We start from the raw sequence: 19,986 nt of genomic DNA, 5'->3' as shown, positions 1-19,986 counted from the left end.
TGTGACTTAGATGAAGATCAGATCACATTTTATGACCAATTTGTGCAGAAATCCATATCATTCCAAAAGAGTTCACATAATTTTTATTGCAACTGTATGATGTTATATGTGTGTAAAAATATTCACTAACAAAGAAAATGAAAAAAAAAGTATTGTTTATAAAATGTGAACAAAAGAAAAAAGCAGGAAAATAATAATTAAATGGAGGAGAATAGGGAGTTAAGGCTGATTAGAGTAAATTAAGAGTTTTTAAGGGATTAAACAGAGGAACGTTTGTTCATCCCTTTGATCTGCAGAAACATAAATATACAAAAAGAAACAAGGTTTCTTTTTATTTTAATGTTTCAGGACTGAGCAATGTTGACTTGTACTTCTCAACATTGTCCCTCACTTGTTTGGAGAGTTCCTTGGTCTTCATGGAAGTGTTTGGTTAGTGGTGCCTCTTGCTTAGGTGTTGCAGCCTCTGGGGCCTTTCAAAAAGGTGTGTATATGTAATGACAGATCATGTGACACTTGATTGCACACATGATTGCACACAGGTGGACATTTCACTAATTATGTGACTTCTGAAGGTAATTGGTTGCACCAGAGCTGTTTTATGGGCTTCATAACAAAGGGGTGAATACATGCGCAACTGCCAATTATCCGTGTTTTTTTATTTCTTAAAAAATTGTTTTATGTATATGTTTTCCTAATTTTACTTCACCAACTTAGACTATTGTGTTCTGAGCCATCACATATAATTCAGGTTAAAAAAACATTGAACTAAAGGCTGTAATGTAACAAAATAGGTAAAAAGCCAAGGGCGTGAATACTTTTGCAAGGCACTAAGTGGTTGGGTGGTTCATAGATAAATTGCAGTTTATTTCTGTTTCAGATTTTGAATAGAGGGTGACTTAAACTTTCCACTATGTTCTATTCCTGTATCCTGTAGGTGAAATTCCCACAAAATCTGGAAAATGTCTGCTAAAGCTACAATCAGCAAGGAAGTCTTCTCCCCCCAGGATGAGCGGATGCTGGGGGCTGTATTGGTCAAACGGAGGACCAAGAAAAAAATCCCATTCCTAGCAACTGGAGGGCAAGGAGAATATCAGACCTACATCTGCATATCGGGTATGATTTCTTCAAAGATGCCCGTATTCTCTAATGAGTGTCAGAGAAATGTGATATGCAGTAGCAGCAAAACTCAAACGTGCATCTTCTCACACACTATATTAAAATATAAAGAAAAGATTTAGCTAAAGTAAACTTGCCATATATTAGGGGTTCCAGCAAAAGATAAATTGGGTATGAAATTTATCCAATTAGGTTTTTTTTTTTTTCCATATAAAAGGACAAAGGATCATGGAATATGAATGGAATACCATTATGCACAAAGATCATCTGATAAGGGGTCTATTTATAAAAAAAAAAATCATTGCACTAATGCCACAAGCATTCATCCAGCCCTCAAGAATTCTGACTCTGTTTTGGATAATACTCTGATTTCTTATGATCATTGGCTCCATCTAGTGGCCATAATATGGCATTTTTCTGCATTACCTTGCTCAAGAAAATTACTTCATTATGGCCACTAGATAGAGCTACTGATCACCAACATATTAAATGAGAAGTATGGGAATCCATTTTTCCCCCCATTATACTTACCTAGGTGGATTCTGCATCAGTCTGATGCTGCATCTGTCCCCTGGCATCTCTGCACTGAGAACCGAGCCAACGAACATCGCCTATGGCTCGGTTCTGTGGGTTCCCCAAGCAGAGAGCTGATGACTTTATATCAGCAGCTCTAACCCCCCCACGCTCAATGGAGCGATGGGCTGTGAAGAGGTGGGTAACAGCCATCTCACCCTCTCTGTGTCTCCCTGAGAGGCTGAGACGGCCATCAGTCCAGGCACCTGGCGGATCCATACTTCCAGAGTCAGGATGACGCTGTGCCTGGATTGATCTGTGTGATGTCAGCAGAGAGCAGACAACAGACCACTCTCTGCTGGAAACGGGTCAGAGGAGTGCAAAGCGGATTTTCACTCCTGTGACCCAGAAGAGAAGCTCAGGCTGGACTTCTCCTTTTAAGCCAAAAACAGTCAAAATTCATGAGTGCTGGAGGAATGCTTGTAACATTCCTCCAGCAAATTAAAACAAAACAAAAGACTTCCTGTGCCCACACTGTAATTTTTATTTTTTTTTTATAAATAGACCTCTTCCAGTTTTTTGTGAAAAATATATTGACCTCTAACAGTTATAAAGATCACATCCTTTCAATAAGTTAAGAAACAGTATATTTTTCATTATTGATGATGTCATGGTACATATAGGTTATTAGCCTTTTCTAGGAGTTCTTACTTGCCTAATGTGTTTACACTGGGCACTGCTGTGGTTGATTTGGGCACAACCATACTACAGTATTAAAGCTTTATTCCTGATCATTTTTTTTTTCCTCCATTCCTATGCCTGTAATAAAACTCATATAGCTAATTTTTAGTGTTGGGTCTTGTTTTACCTTTCTATATTATTGTGAGTATGACCGGTCCTGCTTGCCCTTTAAGGCAAAAAAATGTTTTTCCTCAGTTTAGGCCGATACGTGTTCTTCTACATATTTTTGTTAAAAAAAATCGCAATAAGCGTTTGGTTTGCGCAAAAGTTATAGCGTCTACAATATAGGGGATAGTTCTATGGCATTTTTATTAAGATTTTTTTTTAACTAGTAATGGTGGCGATCAGCAATTATTTTTTTTGTTTTTCATTGTGACTGTAACATAGCGGACACGTCGGACAATTTTGACACATTTTTGGGACCGTTGGCATTAATACAGCGATCAGTGCAATTAAAAATGCACTGATTACTGTAAAAATTTCACTGCCAGTGAATGGGTTAACCACTAGGGGGCAGTGTAGGAGTTAAGTGTGTGTTTTTTTTTTTTTTTTACTGTAGGGGGCGTGGCTTGGCATGTGACCTCACTGAACGTCTTTCCCTATAACAGGGAACAGACGATCAGTGACAGCCACACTAGGAAGCATGGGGAGAGGTTTGTTTACACTTACCTCTCCCCGTTCTTCAGCTTTGTGACCCAATCGCGGGACACCGGCGGTGATCAGGTCCGCGGGTCCCATGGCCACGGAGCTCATGACTGGGTCACGAGTGCAGCTCGCGTGCGACCCACGGCTGGGCTCTTACGTACCTGTACGTGATTGTGCCCAGCCGTGCCATTCTGCCGACGTACGTCGGCGTGAGGCAGTCCTTAAGTGGTTAAGGAGCAGGGTGAAAATTGTCCACTGAACAACTGAACTGTTTGGGTTTCTGACAGCTAGCTTGTAAGACCAACATTAGTAAATGCTCAACTTACTACAGAGTGCCTTCAGTCAGCCCATGGGAAGACAGGTAATTTTTGTTAATAACACATTCCCTCATGCGTTTCCATTGAAATGCGAGCAACATTTCCAGGCTACTAATTAAAATATCAAGTAGGAGATTCCGTGCTTATGCAGTGTCTGTAAAATAAAACCGTTCCTTTCCGCATGTTCACGGACTCTGAGCATTACATTGTAAAGCATGTCATTTTCTTGACATAAAGTCAATGCTGAGGCTTCATTTTCTACGCCCCCTTATTCAGCTCCTAAATTATGTGTCTTCTAATAAGATTCTATTTCCATCTACACCAAAATTTGCTGGTTAAGTGAATGAATGAATGTCTTTTTAAGGGATGCTATCTTTAACCACTTCAGCTTACCTACCTTTATACCCCTTATAGACCAGAGCAATTTCCACCATGGGCCTGTTTGGTGCTACATTTAGTCATTAATTAATGTAGTTCTAGGGCCTTGAGGTTTTTAATTTAATTCATCCTTAAAGGGGTTGTAAACCTTTGTGTTTTTTCACCAAATCCAATGATGCGAGCGCCAGGGGCAGGGCCGAGTCCTGCATTCGACCTCCTATGGATGCCGAATGCTGGACTCGGGGAGCATGCCAGCAAGGTAACCCCCTTGGGGAAGCGCTTCTCCAAGGGGGTTATCAATTGTGGGGAGAAGTTGCGAGATTTATTTTTATTTATTTTTTTAATTTACCTTTTAGAATCACTAGGTAAAAAAAAAAATGTCCAAAATTATAGATATATAAAAAACAGAAGAATAATGGAAATAGGGAGAAGGGGAGGATTTTTTTATTTTTATTTTATTTTTTTTAATGGATGAACTAGATGGACTTGTCTTTTTATTTTTATTTTTTTTTCAGCCTCACTATGTAACTATGATAGATATGGTGTGTTTACTTTTTGTTTTTCTGTGAGGACAAAACAAGATTTTCCGTCAGGTAAAATTTCATACAAGTTAAAGGGGTTGTAAAGGTAAAAAAATAGAATGCATTAATGTGAAAAAACATCTCGCACTGCCGGCTCCCCCAGTCCCCCTCGTTTTACTTACCTGACCCCTCGAAAGTCCTGCGCTCGCCCCCGCTGTCCTCTTCTCCGCTCAACCTGACCGCTGATTGGCTTGAGTGGATGGATTGAAAGCAGCGCAGCCATTGGCTCGTGCTGCAGTCAATCACATCCAAGGACGCAGCGCGCCGAGGGACGGGGCTGTGTGATACAGCGAGCCGCTATAGCCACCGGCTGTATCACAGGAGCGCACCCGCAGGTGCTTCTCATCATGCAAGGGAGCTCGCAAGAACCTGAGAAGTACCTGCAGGAGGAAGCCGAGACAGCCACCGAGGGACCCCAGAAGAGCAGGTTCGGGGCCACTCTGTGCAAAACGAGCTGCACAGTGGAGTTATGTCTAACATGTTTGTTATTTAAAAAAAAAAAAAAATTTACTTTACAGTCCCTTTTTAAATTTACATTTTCTTTTCTTTTTTTTTCATTGAATTGTTGTCCATCTCTGAAGACTATGCTATAAAAAATATTGTCTAAATCGCATTCAGCTGGAGTATGTTTTAAAAAGCTTGCAATAAAAATCTGAGCTTCGCAAAAATTAAATAGTACTTAAACGCGTTCATATGGAAAAACCACACAATATATTGTTTCTAGCTCCCTAGGAGCTTGCTACTATTTTTGAACTGCAACTATTGATTTTCTTTTCCCTCTTTCCTTTTAATGGTGTTTGTGCATCTATACTAACCACAGAGGTATCCACAAAACTTCTATGTGAACTTAATCCTGAAAACTAGAACCGGATGTTAAAATGGGTGTAACCTGCAAAGATTGAATCACAATCATGGACTATACAAGCAGATCCTGTATATTACTGTATGCTGGCGGACTTCATAAGAACCCTACTGTCTTACAGCTTGGCTTTCTTCCCATTTATTGTACTCTTGGAATGGGAGAGGTACTATCTCTGTGTGTAAAGGCGTGTTGGCACATTACATTTTATGCCTGAGCTTCTCTGTTGTCTTTGAAACGCAGAGCGTCCATTTTAGCACTACAGGAAAGCTCACAAAAGACTGACTGTCGTAGAAGGGAAAGTAGTTGCAGTCAGTTACCTAAGCTCTATGCAGTTTTCAGATAAACAATTGAAATGATCAAAATCTATAATATTCTGTGTAGTTGCTTTCACTTTAATACAGTATAAAGCAGTACTGATAAATTTCAATCATGAGAATCACAGTTGACACGGTTGAGAATCCCAGAGTTTGGCTTGTGTCAGGACAAATGGTCTGTGGCCATTTTTTCATATTTTCTGGGTTCTGTCTGAGTGTTTTTGGTAAGCATAATAATAATTCAGATATTTGTGCTGTATGCCCTGGAGCCTTAGGGAAGTAAAACTGAACATTCTCCTTGGAATTTTCTGCTAGCAGGAATATCTGATAGTTTTATCAGATATAATAAGCTGTCTTGGTTCTGAGGCTCCAATGCATCTCCATACCACACCACTACTACAATCTTTGACAGGTATTATATTTGCAATGTTGAATGCAGTGTTAGGCAATCCATAGTTGACTCCGTTTTTTATTTCGTTCTGTCCAAGTGTTGAAGAAAATAAACACACTTGATTCCTCCATCTACACACTCGGAGTGGATAGGGGAATCCCCCCCACTGAGATATTGTATTCTGATAGTGGGGAGACTTCACCGTGGTCAGAATACACTGATAACCGCTGTAGGATATAGCCTTCAACGCTGATCGAACAAAAAGAAACAAACAGGGTGGTTGGGCACTGAGACTGTACACACTGCCTCTGTCTACACACTCTGTAAACACTGCCCCTCTCCTGCTGTACACTCTGTCCCCCAATGCTGTTTACATTCTGCTGTCAGTGGGGAGTTCCCCGCTGACAGCAGAGATGAGTCACTGGTTGTGCTGGCTATTTTAACCAATGCAAAAACAGACCATTTGTCCGTTGACATCTGTTTAGGTCTCTGCTGGGTTGAACAAAGAAAAACTAGTTGTGTATATGAGGCGTTAGCATGATGTACATAACTTTTAAAAAGTCTAGTTGTCTCTAAATAGGAATCTGACTTTGGTGTGTCCTTCACAACGGCACAGGGGGAGAAAATTCTACATTTTGCTCAGGAATCATCTATGGCCACCAGGGTTCAAGAGACCGATTTATAAACTTCTCACCCAATTAGTATCCGGTTCCTACTAAGCACAACCACATATTTCCTCTGATCCCTAGTGGTTGCTGGTGCTGCAGCACAGACAGTGGCGCCTTCCTTCACATTTTCTGGCAATGCCGAAGCTCCTGCTGTTCTAGCAAGAAGTAACTGGTGTAATTAAACAAACTCACTTCTGTGGATCTGAATTATAAACCTGCAGCTTGCTTGCGGCAACTCTCAGGGAGACCTATCAAGAAATACAAGGCATCCCTCAACATTCACCTGCTAAATGAGGTAAAGGCCTGCATTCCACTTCGCTGGAAGGAGGTTAATTCTCCCACTTCCTCCCTTTGGTTCTCCAAGGTGAACAAACTTCAAAACATGGAGGGAAGTCATAGCTACTCTGCGTAACATGGAGGTCATGGCAATATTTTGTTTTCACGGACGCTTACTTGCACCCTGCTCATTTCTTCCTTCCTCACTTTACTATACCTTTTCACTTTTTTTTTTTTTCCCCCCCACCTTCCTTCACCCCTTATCTACTAGCATCTCAGTATCCCCCTTGTGACCTTTAATTTGTCCCTTGTTTATATATTTCTCTGTCCTATATATAATTTGATGGCAGCACCCGGTTTGTCATATTTTGGCCCATGATGTCTTGGAAAGTCAGTCTTTTTCATTGTCTGCTTCAATCCCCCCTTTCTTACCTCTGTGATACTTCTTGTAGAGTTTCACGTAATTTTGTCCTCAATGTTCTTAACGTACCAATGTTTTGAAAATCTCTTGCTTTTTATTTTCCTATGACTGGCTATTTTTTGTTGAATTTTCTAATGTTTGTATGACGTTGCATTCTCTTTTACCAATATCCACTAGTCTGTATTTACTAGTAATGTGTCTGTCAACTTTACGCGTTATAAATGATTAAAAAAAGGAATTACTAAAAAGTCCAGTTGTAGAAGCTCATCATATACTGTATGTCTTTCCTAGGCTGTTGGTCTCTCTGGATTTCTTACAGTTTATCTCTGTTGGCAGCCGTGTCTGTCACTGGCTGGTAGACTGGTATTTGGCAGCACAGTAGTGTTTGTGTTTTATACAGTGGGAGAATGCCAGGACTTGACCCAGAAGAAATTTAATTTGAAAAGAGCAGAAAATAGCTACATTAAAGTCCTGTCCTTGGCAATCATTGTGGAAGCACTATCCTTCCTAGATGAAGATAGAGAAGCCAATTTGAATCTCGTTTCCAAACTGTATAAGCATGGTAATTACTCTGATGATGTTCCAATGAGCAGGACTCTTTAGTTTTTGTTTTAAAGGACAAATTTCGCTAGGTAAAACTCACTAGTAGTATTTTATATTCTATAACCCCAATTCCAAAAAAGTTGGGACACTGTGTAAACTCGACATTAAAAACAGACTGCGCTAATTTGCAAATCTCAGAAACCCATATTTTATTCACAATTGAAAATGGAAATTGTTTTGAATGTTTAAATTGAGAAAGTGTACCATTTAAAAAAAAAAAAAAAAAAATGTAAGGTAATTTTGACATTGATTGTAACAACACGTCTCTGTGTTGGAACAGGGCCATGTTTACCATGATGTAGCATCCCCTCTTTGTTAACAACCCTCTGTAAATGCCCGGGAACTGAGAGGAATGTTGTCCCTTTCTTGCCTGATATAGGAGTCTAACTGCTCAACAGTCCTGGGTCTTTGTTGTATTTTTCATTTCAAAATGCGGCAAATGCTTTCAATTGATTTAAGGCCTGGAATGCAGGTAGGTCACATTTAAGCACCTGAACGCTTATTAGGAAGCCATGCTGTTGTCATAAATACAGTATGTGGTTTAACATTGTCCTGCTGAAATATGCAAGGCCTTCCCTGAAAAAGATGTCATCTGGATGGGTGCATATGCTGCTGTAAAACTTATATACATCTTTTACTACTGGTGGTGTTTTTCCATTTCCACTGATGCAAGATGTCCATTCCATATGCACTAATACACCCCCATACCATCACAGATGCAGGTTATTGAATTGAGCCTTGATAACAAGCTGAAAGGTCCCTCTCTTTAGTCCACAGGACGCAGTACCCATGGTTGCCAAAGACATGTCAAATTTCGATTCGTCTGACCGCAAAACAGTTTTCCACTTTGCATTGTCCCTTGCATTGAGATTTCTCCAGATTCTTTGAATCTTTTGAAGTCTGCAATTTTAAAATGAAGAACATTATTCTGAAATTGTTCTACAATTTTTCACACAACTTTTCAGATTGGTGAGGCTCTGCCCATCTTTACATCTGACTCTCGAAGATGCCCTTTTTATGCCCAGTCATTTTACTGATCTTTTGCCAATTAACATAATTAGTTGCAAAATGTTCTTCCAGCTCTTCGCTGTACCACTTATTTTGTCAGCATTTTGTCGCCCTGTCCTTCTTTTTTTTTTTTTTTTTTTTTTTAGGCGCGTTATTCCATCAATTTCAAAATTACCTTATTTTTTTCTTAAAATCGTGCATTAAGTATTTGCCATGTCTTGTATTTTCTGTTGTGAATACAATATGAGATTGTTCAAATTATTGCATTTTGTGTTTATGTTGTGCGACTTTTACACAGCGTCCCAAATTTTGGGGAATTGGGGTTGTATTATCCTAATCGTACAGCAAAGGATCTTGGGTTATAAGATGGTACCTTTTTGAGTGATTAGACACTGGCAAAAATTTGCGAGTGTCCCTGTAATCCTACTCCACTCTGAGTCCTCAGTTGTTTGCTTGCATCCTAAGATGATGGACCATGTTGAGGGCAAATGTCTTGGTATGATTCCAGGGGGGTGGGGGTTGGGACGCACGCTTATCGCCCCCCCCAATTGTGACCTGCCAGGTTGCATGCTTGGCTAAGGGGGTCTGGTATGGATTGTAGGGGTGACCCCCCACACCATTTATATATAATCTAAAATTATATGTGTGTATATAGATATATTTTAAATACACTGCCTGCATGCCACTAACTAGCCTGTCTAATCTTGCTCAATCTATCTCTGGCCACACACTATACACGGCTGCTGTGGAAACAGCCTTGTATAGTGTGGGGTGGGAACTTGGTCCCCTGAGCCGTGATTGGCCAATTATGGCTCTCGCCGCAGCAGGTTTTGGCTAATCCTCAGAGGTCAATGCACTGCGATCTCGCAGTGCATTATGGGGCATTCTGCGGCACTCCAATTTGCCACGAACACCCCATATGTTCGGTTCGTTTGCAAGAAAACGAACATTGGGCTCAACCCTAAGCGCAGCCAACATAAAAATAGAATAAAATTATAAATTATAGTCTATATATAAACCTTGCTACCAATCACCACTGTGACAAACGTGGACAAATATCTTCCAAATCTTCAGACAAATGTGCCATGCGTGCATCCACCATGTGATAATTAAGTACTCTCCTCCAACTTTGACCTCCCAAGAAATAATGAGGTCAAACACTACTTTATATCGCCCTCTAGATTGTTGTCTGTATCAAATTATGGAATATGATGTCCTTTAGCACCATCCTCTGGATATGTGCGGGCATCAGATAATCACCACTCTTCCTGTTTCCACATGCATCGCTCATATAGATATTGGGCATATGTAATAAACAAAAGTGGACCCATAGTACTCTCTGAATAAACTTTTAAAAGCATACAAAATAAATGCACATAATGTGCTGACATTAGCAATCAATACAATGAGTAATGCCATAAGACCAAAAAAAGCCGGCAAACCAAAATTTTCTCTGTTATGAAACTTTATTTGAGCACTTACAACAATAGCGACATCCTTAAAATGCTAACACGTTTTGGCTGAAGCCCTACTCATAGTTCTCATACAATGCGTAATGGCTCTGTCTCCATCTCCCCACATAGTATATTACATTCAATATGGCCATGGGATGACGTCACTGGTGGTTCCTATACACGTTACGTGCTTAGTGTGGACTTCCTCAGCCATACCAGTGGCTTTCATATGTGCTTTAGTGGCCAAAATGGAGCTCTGTAGGACCCGAAATAAGTGGTAGGATCCTGGGCCTGTTCCTGCTGGAGAGACGGCATACTAAGAGGTAAGTGTTCCATAATTTGCAAGAATGCACAGTATAATTGCAAATTATAGCTAGCCTCTACAAACCCTATGCTGAATTTAGCCATGATTTAACTTTCACTTAAGATTTGTTTGACTACTCTCCCATGGAATGACTATACACCTCTTTTTAGATATTATCTGGGTATCATCAAAGTAGGGAAACCACTGCATTATTTCTTAAATGTGGCAGCAGGGACATATTTGGCCAACAGTCACCTCTCATGGCGATGTTCTTTGGACATCAGTAGGTGTTCCAAAGTAGTGAGAGTTGTTCAGTAGGATCTGGGCCTAAATACTGGATACAAATCCCTTTGGAATGGTAGCACAGGACAATATATAATTTGATTGACTGCTATCACTTCAGCAAATGACCAACTATTGCAAGTAACAGGTTGCCTTTATTGCTCCTTGTAACATTTTGTTTATTTTTTTTCAGGTGGTTAAGCCGTTTTATATATAAAAACCTTAGATATTAAGGGATTCTTGAAAAGCAATTATGAAGGGAAGCAACACAGTGAAGGCTGTTGCGGAGATCAGTAATAATCTTTTAAGTAAGCCTATTTGTGAAGCACTAGTTTGTCTAAATATGCTTGTTTTTTTTTTCTCTCTCCTCTTCCTGCCTCTCTGCATACCTGACATTAGAACTCTGGCAGTGGTACAGCTTTTACTGAGCCAACAGTTAATTCATCATTCTGTCTGCGCTCCCCAGGTGCCCCTGAACCAGGATTAAGTACTAATTTATGTGTCCCAGATCAATGCTTTGAATGCTCCCAGTTACCATTATCAGATCCAGTAGGTCAGACAGCATTGTTTTGTTATTGCTCAACTTAACCCTGTCTGGTGTCCAGCATTGGACAGTGCTTTTGTTTTATCTATTTGTTTACACCACTTTTAGGTTGTTAGGTGATGACCATACATGGTTCAAATCCCTGGCCAGTTTACCAGGAACTGGCCGAGATTTGAACCGTTACTGGGCAGGCTGAATGAACCAAGTTGATCAAACTATCATCTTGTGTACAACCAGCCTGCCAGATTATCTTGTGATTATTGCTAGCGGCTGCTATAGCCACTAGTGATAACCACTGTCCTTCTCCTGGTAGGAGAAGACAATTGCTGATTCCCCTGTCAACATTGTCTTTGTTGATGGGGGAACTGCAAATTTCTTTCCTGCAACCAGTGGAAAGAAAGAAAATTTGCACCGTCCATCCCAACCTATTTTAGTTATGAATAGAATTGACTGGACTGAATTGCCCATTGGATTCTTAGACTCCATTCACACCTACTCAATCTGGGCATGCATGCAAAAAAAATCTTCCTGAAAACATGCCAAAACACTTCCAAAAAAAGGTACAGGAGCTACTTTTGGGAATTCAAGTGAATGAGCTGCCCTATGGTGTTGCATGGCAAACGCATTGTGCAGGTGTGAATGGGACCTAAAAGACTAACTTTGTGCTTCTCTTTACATTTTTTTTCTTTCCCACTTACCTTGACCCCTGGGTTGCCCTAAAAAAACATACTCGCGTGCCCAGCAAATAGTGTTTTCTGCTTTAATCCACAGCTCCAACACTGCGTGCAGGGTCTTGTGCTGACATCTTTTCTTCTTGTGTCATCAAAGGCTGGCTGCCTATTCTAGATACTTGCAGCCATACCCCTTACTGATATCCAAATTAAACCAAAACTTTTAATGTCTGATTGTGTAACAGGAGGATGGATACAATTTTGAAAAGTGATTCAGGGCACTTTCACACATATTGCAGAAGTGGATCAACGCCAGTCACTGCAAGGGCACATGGAAATTTTACATTTTGTTTTGTAAGTTGTCCTTTCAAGTGGTTGTAAACCTAGTTACACCACTTTTACCTACAGGTAAGCCTATAATAATACTGACATATAATCACACACATTGGTTGGACTTGTGTATTTTTTTTCAACCTCACCTACTATATGTAACTATGTAACCTGTAGGTACTGGAAATATATCCTAAACCTGCAGGACGCATGTGCACCGAAGAAATGGCACAAATGTGCCGTTTCTAAAGGGCCTGTGCGGTGACCGGCGGCTCCCGCGTGGGATTGATGTGATGCAACTTCGGCCAGTCACTGAGCTAGAGTCCACTGTCCATGATGGAAGAGGGATGAAGATGGTTGCGGGGACATCGCAGGCTTCATTTGCAGGTAAGTGCAACATAATGAGATAGTATGCAATGCATACTGCCCCATTATGCCTTTTACTTTGCAGGGGGAAAAAAAGAAGTAAAACCCATTGGGGTCTCCTTCCTCTTTTAATGTGTCGTTTCACTTTATAGTTGTTTCTTTGGAGCAGGTTTATATACATAAGGCTATTCTGCTTCTTTTGTGCAGAATAGCTTGCAATTAGTGGACCAATGTAGGGACAATTTTTTGTTTTGTAACAAAACTAGAGTATGCAGATACTCGCTCACCTCCAACTTCCAGCAATCTCTTGAGGGCATCTGACATCTCATCACCAGGCTTATTCTGGGTCCTCAGCCTCTTGAATGTCCTGTGGCGGTGACTTGACCTGGCCAGACCCGGCAGACATATCTTTTTAGCGTAAGACATGGAGGGCCTCCTTAAGGCAGTATATGCGTCAGAGGAAATTCAGGAACCTACAGCCCAAGTCAGAATGTAGAGAGTCATGGTTAAGCCCCAGTTCACCAGGCCCTCAGAGATATCATCCTCAGGGAGTGGAAGGAGCCTGAAAGAAAACGTTTGAAGTTTAAAAAATGGAAACCTTTCCCTTTTAAGGAGGAAGAGAGATTCTTTAAAACAGCAAGATTAGATGCTTCCCTGGCGCAGATGTCCAAGCAGTCTGACCTCTCATTTGAGAATGCAGCTAACATCAGAGACCAGATCTAGACTCTCTTGCGCAGGGTCTGGGAAGCCAATGCATCGGCAAGGAGTCCTGCCTTGGCTTCGGCTTGTGTGGCGAGGAACGCATGTATGTCACCAAACTAATGGATCATGTGTCACACACCTCCAAATCCAAACAGGTCTTGGACTCTTTAGAGGTGATAGGTAGGGCAGTAGCCTACCTGACAGACGCAGCAGTCGAGACGGTGCATACAACCCCCAAGACTGGTGCCCTGTTAAATCCTGCAAGGAATGCCTTGTGGGTCAAGACCTGGGATTGGGACAACTCTCCTAAGACTCGGTTGTGTGGTATTGCATTTGAGGGTTCCCTGTTTCTCTTATATTCACCGACCGACACAGCTCCTCTCTGTAACTAAATGGGTTTGTTAGCCTGCCACTAGGAGAAACTAGGCAAAATTGTAACACAATACACAGGATTGTCAGTACCGCCCAGGGGGTGGACCCTGTGCTAACAACCCTCCCTGCTGCCCCAGCAGCTTCATTTTTATTTTGCCTAGTGAAGGAGAATGACCTAGGAACACTGCGGGCCCTTCGGTCCATTTTTTGATGCAGGACTTATGCTTTTGCGCAAGATGAATGATCTTGGGATTTTCTATCAACTGCCGGCTGGGTGACAGGCTGGTTAAGTTATCCTTGTAGTCTCCCCAATCCGGCCATGGAGCATGTGCACGTTGGAGCTATGGCTCGGCAGGCCACGACATAGCTCCGCTCTAGAGGTGGTCGGTGAGCTTCAATGCTCCGGGGTATACATATGACCGGGCTACTGATGTCTGGATCACAGTATACTGAGGCCAGCAGCCACCCTGTAACTGCGCAGGAGTGGGTCTGTGATGGAATGTCTCCCAGCTCTTCAGGACTGGTAAGTACGGCTCTCCCTGCTTCGGTGGGGTGAGCAGCTGGGCATTCCCTGAGAGGTAGATTCGGGGGCCACCTCACCTCCTTCTCTTCTTTCCCACATCCCTATCCTCCCAGCTGCATGTGTCTGCTGTGCGGTGTGTGTACAGGGGATCGCTTGGTCTCTCACCTGTAAGGGGTCTGTGCTGTTGGCGATGGTCCTGGTTCCGGTGTGGGGGGTCCCAAAAAGGTGCCTGAGGAGATTTTTTGCTGTGTTTGAGGCAGCACTGTTGCATTCACCGCATGGCGCTGTCCGGCGGCCATTTTGAATGGGGGCAGAGCAGGTTCCCCTTGTGAGCTTAAGCGGCCATTTCTGTAGGTTTTCCCTATTCAGATTATTGGTGGCCATTTTCTTGAAACCTGAGCGCTTTTTTTTCACCACAGCTCTCTAGTGACAGCATGCCATGGGCTCATGCTGTTTCCTGTGTATACAGGATGCTGAGCGGACGTTCCCTGAACGCTGGTGCAAGCTCTGCAGATCGTTTCAGCGCTCTTTTCTACTGCTGCTGCCGACACAGCCTCTTCACTCTGCACTTGGGTAACCTCCTGGGGACTACAGGCACGGCTACTAACCGACACAGAATGCCTGAGTCTGGTGCTAGGAGCCCCCCCCAGCCAGCGGTATTAGGAGGGTGGGACCTTCACTGTCCTAAGTCCCCTTTTCAGGTGGCAGACAGGGTAGGGTCAGCATGGCTTCAGAAACTGGTGTTTCTTCCCCCGAAATCCAGGCTATTGCAACCGGGTCACCTGCGGATGGCACTGTGACGGCGGTCCTTAACTCATTTGTTGCTAAAATAGAGGCAGTGCGTGGAAGGAAAGGTGCGCTAAAAAGGCCCATGCCGCCCCCCCCCCCCCCCCCCCCCCGTTCTCTGGGGAGAGCTCTGGTGCAGACTCGGGCCCTGCTGCTGCTGGTGACTCCTGCTCTGACCTATCAGACAAGCTGACCAGGACCAGTCGGACAGTGAGGATGATTCCCTGTCCGGGTTTGGGCGCGACAAAGTGCTGGTTGGAGCACTTATCACAGCTGTGCGTGATACCCTGAAGATCCAGGAGCCAGCGGATCCCTCTGCTGATGTATCGGTCCCCTTTGGGTCCCGCAAGCCAGCACGTTCAACTAAGGTGTTCCCGTATGACTTATTTTGACAAGTTCATCTACAGGGAATGGGGTCGGCCACAAAGGACCTTTTTCGGTCCCCAAAAACATGGCGGTGCATTACCCCTTTGAGGAAAGCCTTCTCAAGAAATGGTCGGCTCCTCCGGTCGTGGACCTGCCAGTATCCAGGTTAAATAAAGTAACCACAATCCCGGTAGAGGGGACTCCTGCATTCAAGGATCCCACGGACAGGAAGGCCGAGGTAGTGGCTCATTCCCTGTTTGCGATTGTGGAGTCCGCCATACGACCAGTACTGGAATCTGCACTTGTGTCACAGACACTGACTGAGTGGGCAAAACTTTTGCACCGCGTATTGGGAGAGCAGAAGGCTTCTCCTGTCTGCGTAGAATTGGCGGACCAACTAGTGCAAGGCCTCAAGTATGTTTTGTGACGTGTCCCTGCATACCCTTCCTTTGTTATACAGGGCTTCAGTGTCAGCTGTGGTGCTGTGGCACCTGATTTGGTTAAAATGCTGGTCTGCTGACCAGACATCTAAGAAAGCCCTGACAGATCTTCCCTTCCTTGGCGACCGACTCTTTGGAGTCTCATTGGATGACATTATTAAAAATGTCACCGGGGGTAAGAGTACCCTACTCCTGCAAGCCAGGAAGCCTAAGGAGCCACGCCACAGGCAAGGGCCCTCTTTTTCCACTCACAAACTGTTTTTCTGTCCGACCGGGGCTTTGGCGAAGCATCCCCAGCCCGACAGGACGGCCACGGATGGACAAAAGCGTCCCTGGCATCGCAAGCCTGCGACAAAAAGTGCTACCGCATGAAGGTTTTCCCCCACCCATGTCTCGGGTGGAGGGTCGCCTTCAGGAGTTTGCAACCCGGTGGTCCTCCCGATTATACGACCAATGGGTCTGCGATTTGATTTCCACAGGCTACAAGATAGTTTCTCTCTTGGCCGCCAAACAGATTCTTCCCCCTCCAGCATACCCGTGTCCCCGGTTCGCCGGGAGGCCCTGTTGGGGGCGGTAAGGGACTTGCTGAGTCAAGGGGTGATTGTACCAGTTCCGTAATCGGAACGCTTCCAGGGATTCTACCCAAATCTGTTTGTGATTCCCAAGAAGGAAGGGGTACGTCCAATCTTGGACTTAAAAGCCCTCAATCACTTTGTAAAAATGCAGAGGTTCAGGGTGGAATCAGTTTGCTCAGTAGTCGCTGCACTCCATCAAGGGGACTCCCTGGCGTCCTTGGACATCCAGGATGCGTACCTGCACATACCCATATGTCTGCGGCATCAAAAGTTTCTGCAATTTGCAGTTGGGGAAGCCCACTATCAGTTTGTGGCTCTACCATTTGGCCTGGCATCAGCCCCCCGAGTCTTTACCAAGGTATTGGCTCCAGTTTTGGCGTTGCTGCGACAACGCAGGATCGCGATTGTGGGATATCTAGACGATCTCCTTCTGAGAGCATCTTCCGCCTCAGAGTTGGAGGAGGATGTTGCGATCCCCATGCAGACTTTGCAAGAATTTGGGTGGCTGTTGAACCCAAAGAAGTCGGTGGTTGTACCGACCCAGCGTCTGGAGTACCTAGGCTTTTTGCTGGACTCCAAGGAAGCAAGAGTCTTTCTCCCTTCAGACAAGGTGTAGACCCTCAGAGCCGCGATAAAACTACTGTGGAATCGTGAGCGGTCGCCACTTCGCTTTTGCATGCAAGTCCTGGGACTCATGGTGGCCACCTTCGAGGCCCTCCCGTATGCCCAGTTCCACACCAGGGTATCCAGGTTGTCCCTGGATCGCTCGATCCAGGTGAGCCAGTCCATCAGAGACTCCCTGCTATGGTGGCTTAGATCCCCGGTGATTCAGTCAGGAAAGTCGTTCCTACCTCTCCAATGGACGTTGATCCCAATGGACGCCAGCCTATCCGGTTGGGGTGGGGTGATGGGGATTCAGTCAGCTCAGGGCCTCTGGTCGACGGAAGAATCCAAGTTGCTGATCAGTCTGCTCGAATTGAGAGCAATCAGGCTGTGCCTCCACACATGGTCGTTGAGTCTTCAATGGCATCCGATCAGGGTACAGTCGGACAACGCCACGGCTGTGGCATACATAAATCACCAAGGGGGAACAAGGAGCTCAGCCGCTGCTCGGGAGGTCACTCACATACTTCGGTGGGCAGAGCGACACGTACCGGCCCTGTCGGCCATTTACATCCCGGGGGTGGAAAATTGGCAGGCAGACTGAGTCGACAGATGCTGGACCCAGGAGAATGGGCATTGCATCCGGAGATATTCAGGCTGCTGTGCCTGAAGTGAGGCACACCAGATGTGGATCTATTGGCCTCCCCTCTCAATCGGAACGTGCCAAGATTCGTGTCCAGGACGGGATCCGTGGGCAGACACGTCAGACGCGCTGGTGGGTCCGTGTGATCAGTACCAGCTGATCTACGCCTTTCCTCCACTGAAACTGTTGCCACGTCTGCTTCGCAGAGTGGAAGCAGAGGCGATTCCAATAATCCTAGATGCCCCAGATTGGCCTCAGTGGCCCTGGTACGCAGATGTGGTTAGGGCTCTGAAGGTGTACTTGTCTGCCACGGCTCCCTTTCGGAAGTCAGACTCACTGTTTGTTTATTTCGGTGGCTGGTCCAAAGAAGGGTATGGCGGTCTCGTCGGCCACCATTTCCAGGTGGATCAGACAGATTGTAGTCCAAGCCTACGCCTTGAAGGGGCAGGTGCCCCCCTTTCCAGTCACGACCCACTCTACAAGAGCATTCGGAACGTCTTGGGCCTTCCGACACCAAGCGTCTGTCGCTCAGGTGTGTAAGGCGGCGACCTGGTCGTCTGTCCATACGTTTACCGAGTTCTACAAGGTAGACGTCAGTGCATCAGCTGATGCCTGTTCTGGCCGCAAAGTTTTGCAGGCGGCCTTGTAGTTGCAATTATATATGCAGTTGAGATGTTTTCCTGTTTTTTTTTTTTTTTTTTTTTGATAAAAACGCAGTACTGTTTTGTTAATGCATGGTTGCATTACTTCCGCAATGTTGCGGTCTTGGGGATCAATCCTGTTGAGGATACCCGGCTATATAGTGATGTTTTTCCACACATTGCTGTGTTTTTGTGGGTTTAGTTTCACTAGTTCCCACTTGCCATGGTGGATGAAGTTTTTATGCTGTTTTTCCCACCCCTCGTTTGGCACTGCTTGGGGACGTCCCATTTATTTACAGAAAGGAGCTGTGTCGGTCGGTGAATTACAGAGAAAATATAATTTTTGTACTCACCGTAAAATCCTTTTCTCTGTAATTCACTGACCGACACAGCACCCACCCCTCCTTTTCTCTACGTTGTACTGCTTGTTGACGTACTGAAACTGCTGGGGCAGCAAGGAGGGTTGTTAGCACAGGGTCCGCCCCCTAGGCGGTACTGACAATTTTGTGTATTGTTACAATTTTGCCTAGTTTCTCCTAGTGGCAGGCTAACAAACCCATTTAGTTACAGAAAGGAGCTGTGTCAGTTGGTGAATTACAAAGAAAAGGATTTTACGGTGAGTACAAAAAGGATTACTCAAGAGTCCCCACATCCTCCAGATTGTAAGAGAGGGCTACAGAGTTTCTCTACTCTACTCCCCTAAAGTTTCTTTTTAACCCACTTGCTCAAGGACCCTCTCAAATCAGTGGGTATCTTGTGCAGTGTCAGATAGCTGGCAGAGCAGGAGGTCATAGTTCCAGTCCCAGCAGGACAGTGCGGGCAGAGATTCTACTCGCACATTTTCATAGTCCCAAAGTCCTTGGGAAAGTACTGCCTCATATTAAATCTAATGAGGCTAATTATGTTCCTGCGGTACAAAAGGTTCTGTATGGAAAGGGTCTATACTCAGAAAGCACATTCTGAAGAACGTATTTGATAACGATAGACTTGAAGGATGCCTATATTCATGTCCCTATCTTTCCAGAGCACCAGGCTTTTCTAAGGTTTGCGATCCCCTCGGAGCAGGAAGTGCAGCACTGGCAGTTCTCTGACCTACCCTTTGGACTAGCAGCCAGTCAGAGAGTGTTTACAAAGATTCTAGCATAGGTAGTTTCATTCCTTCATGTCTAGGGGGTAACGCTGATCCCCGATCTCAACAACCTACTTGTTTACAACCAAAATCGAGATCTTCTTCTCCAACCTGGCAAAGGTAGTCTCTGGGATGGATCATCAGCCAGGAGAAATCCTTGCTGGTTCCTGCCCAGACCAAGATCTAGGATTCCTGGTGGATTCAACAGCACAGAAGCTTGTTTTACCCCAGGGCAAGGTAGAGGGACTCATTTTAGCAGTAGCGATCCTTCTAGAATTGGAATAGGTCTCTTACAGAAGGGTCATGAGAGTTCTTGGACTGATGACATCCTGTGTCTCAGCGGTTACATGGAATCGGCTCCATTCCAGGACTCTCCAGCAATTCCTCCTATCCTCCTGGGATGGGGAAAGAGGAACGCTGG

At 44.3% G+C, this 19,986-nt stretch overlaps 1 protein-coding gene across 3 annotated transcripts in view; it reads left to right on the top strand.

The window, feature by feature from the left end:
* Positions 1–19,986, top strand: part of STXBP6 (syntaxin binding protein 6) — a 146,501-nt gene that overhangs the window by 61,707 nt on the left and 64,808 nt on the right. For 2 of the 3 annotated variants that reach the window (XM_077464780.1, XM_077464781.1), the window contains exon 2: positions 935–1,113. In XM_077464780.1, the coding sequence (XP_077320906.1) occupies positions 960–1,113 (154 nt within the window). In that variant the 5' untranslated portion in view covers positions 935–959. Of the gene's footprint in view, positions 1–934; positions 1,114–11,067; positions 11,183–19,986 lie in introns of those variants that run through there. The other variant, XM_077464782.1, reaches the window with a different exon arrangement.

Source organism: Lithobates pipiens, unplaced genomic scaffold, assembly GCF_037356315.1.
Source record: "Lithobates pipiens isolate NorthernLeopardFrog02 unplaced genomic scaffold, aLitPip1_a1.2 Scaffold_30, whole genome shotgun sequence".
NCBI classification, from domain to species: domain Eukaryota; kingdom Metazoa; phylum Chordata; class Amphibia; order Anura; family Ranidae; genus Lithobates; species Lithobates pipiens.
This window is presented reverse-complemented; position numbering and strand designations above follow the sequence as displayed.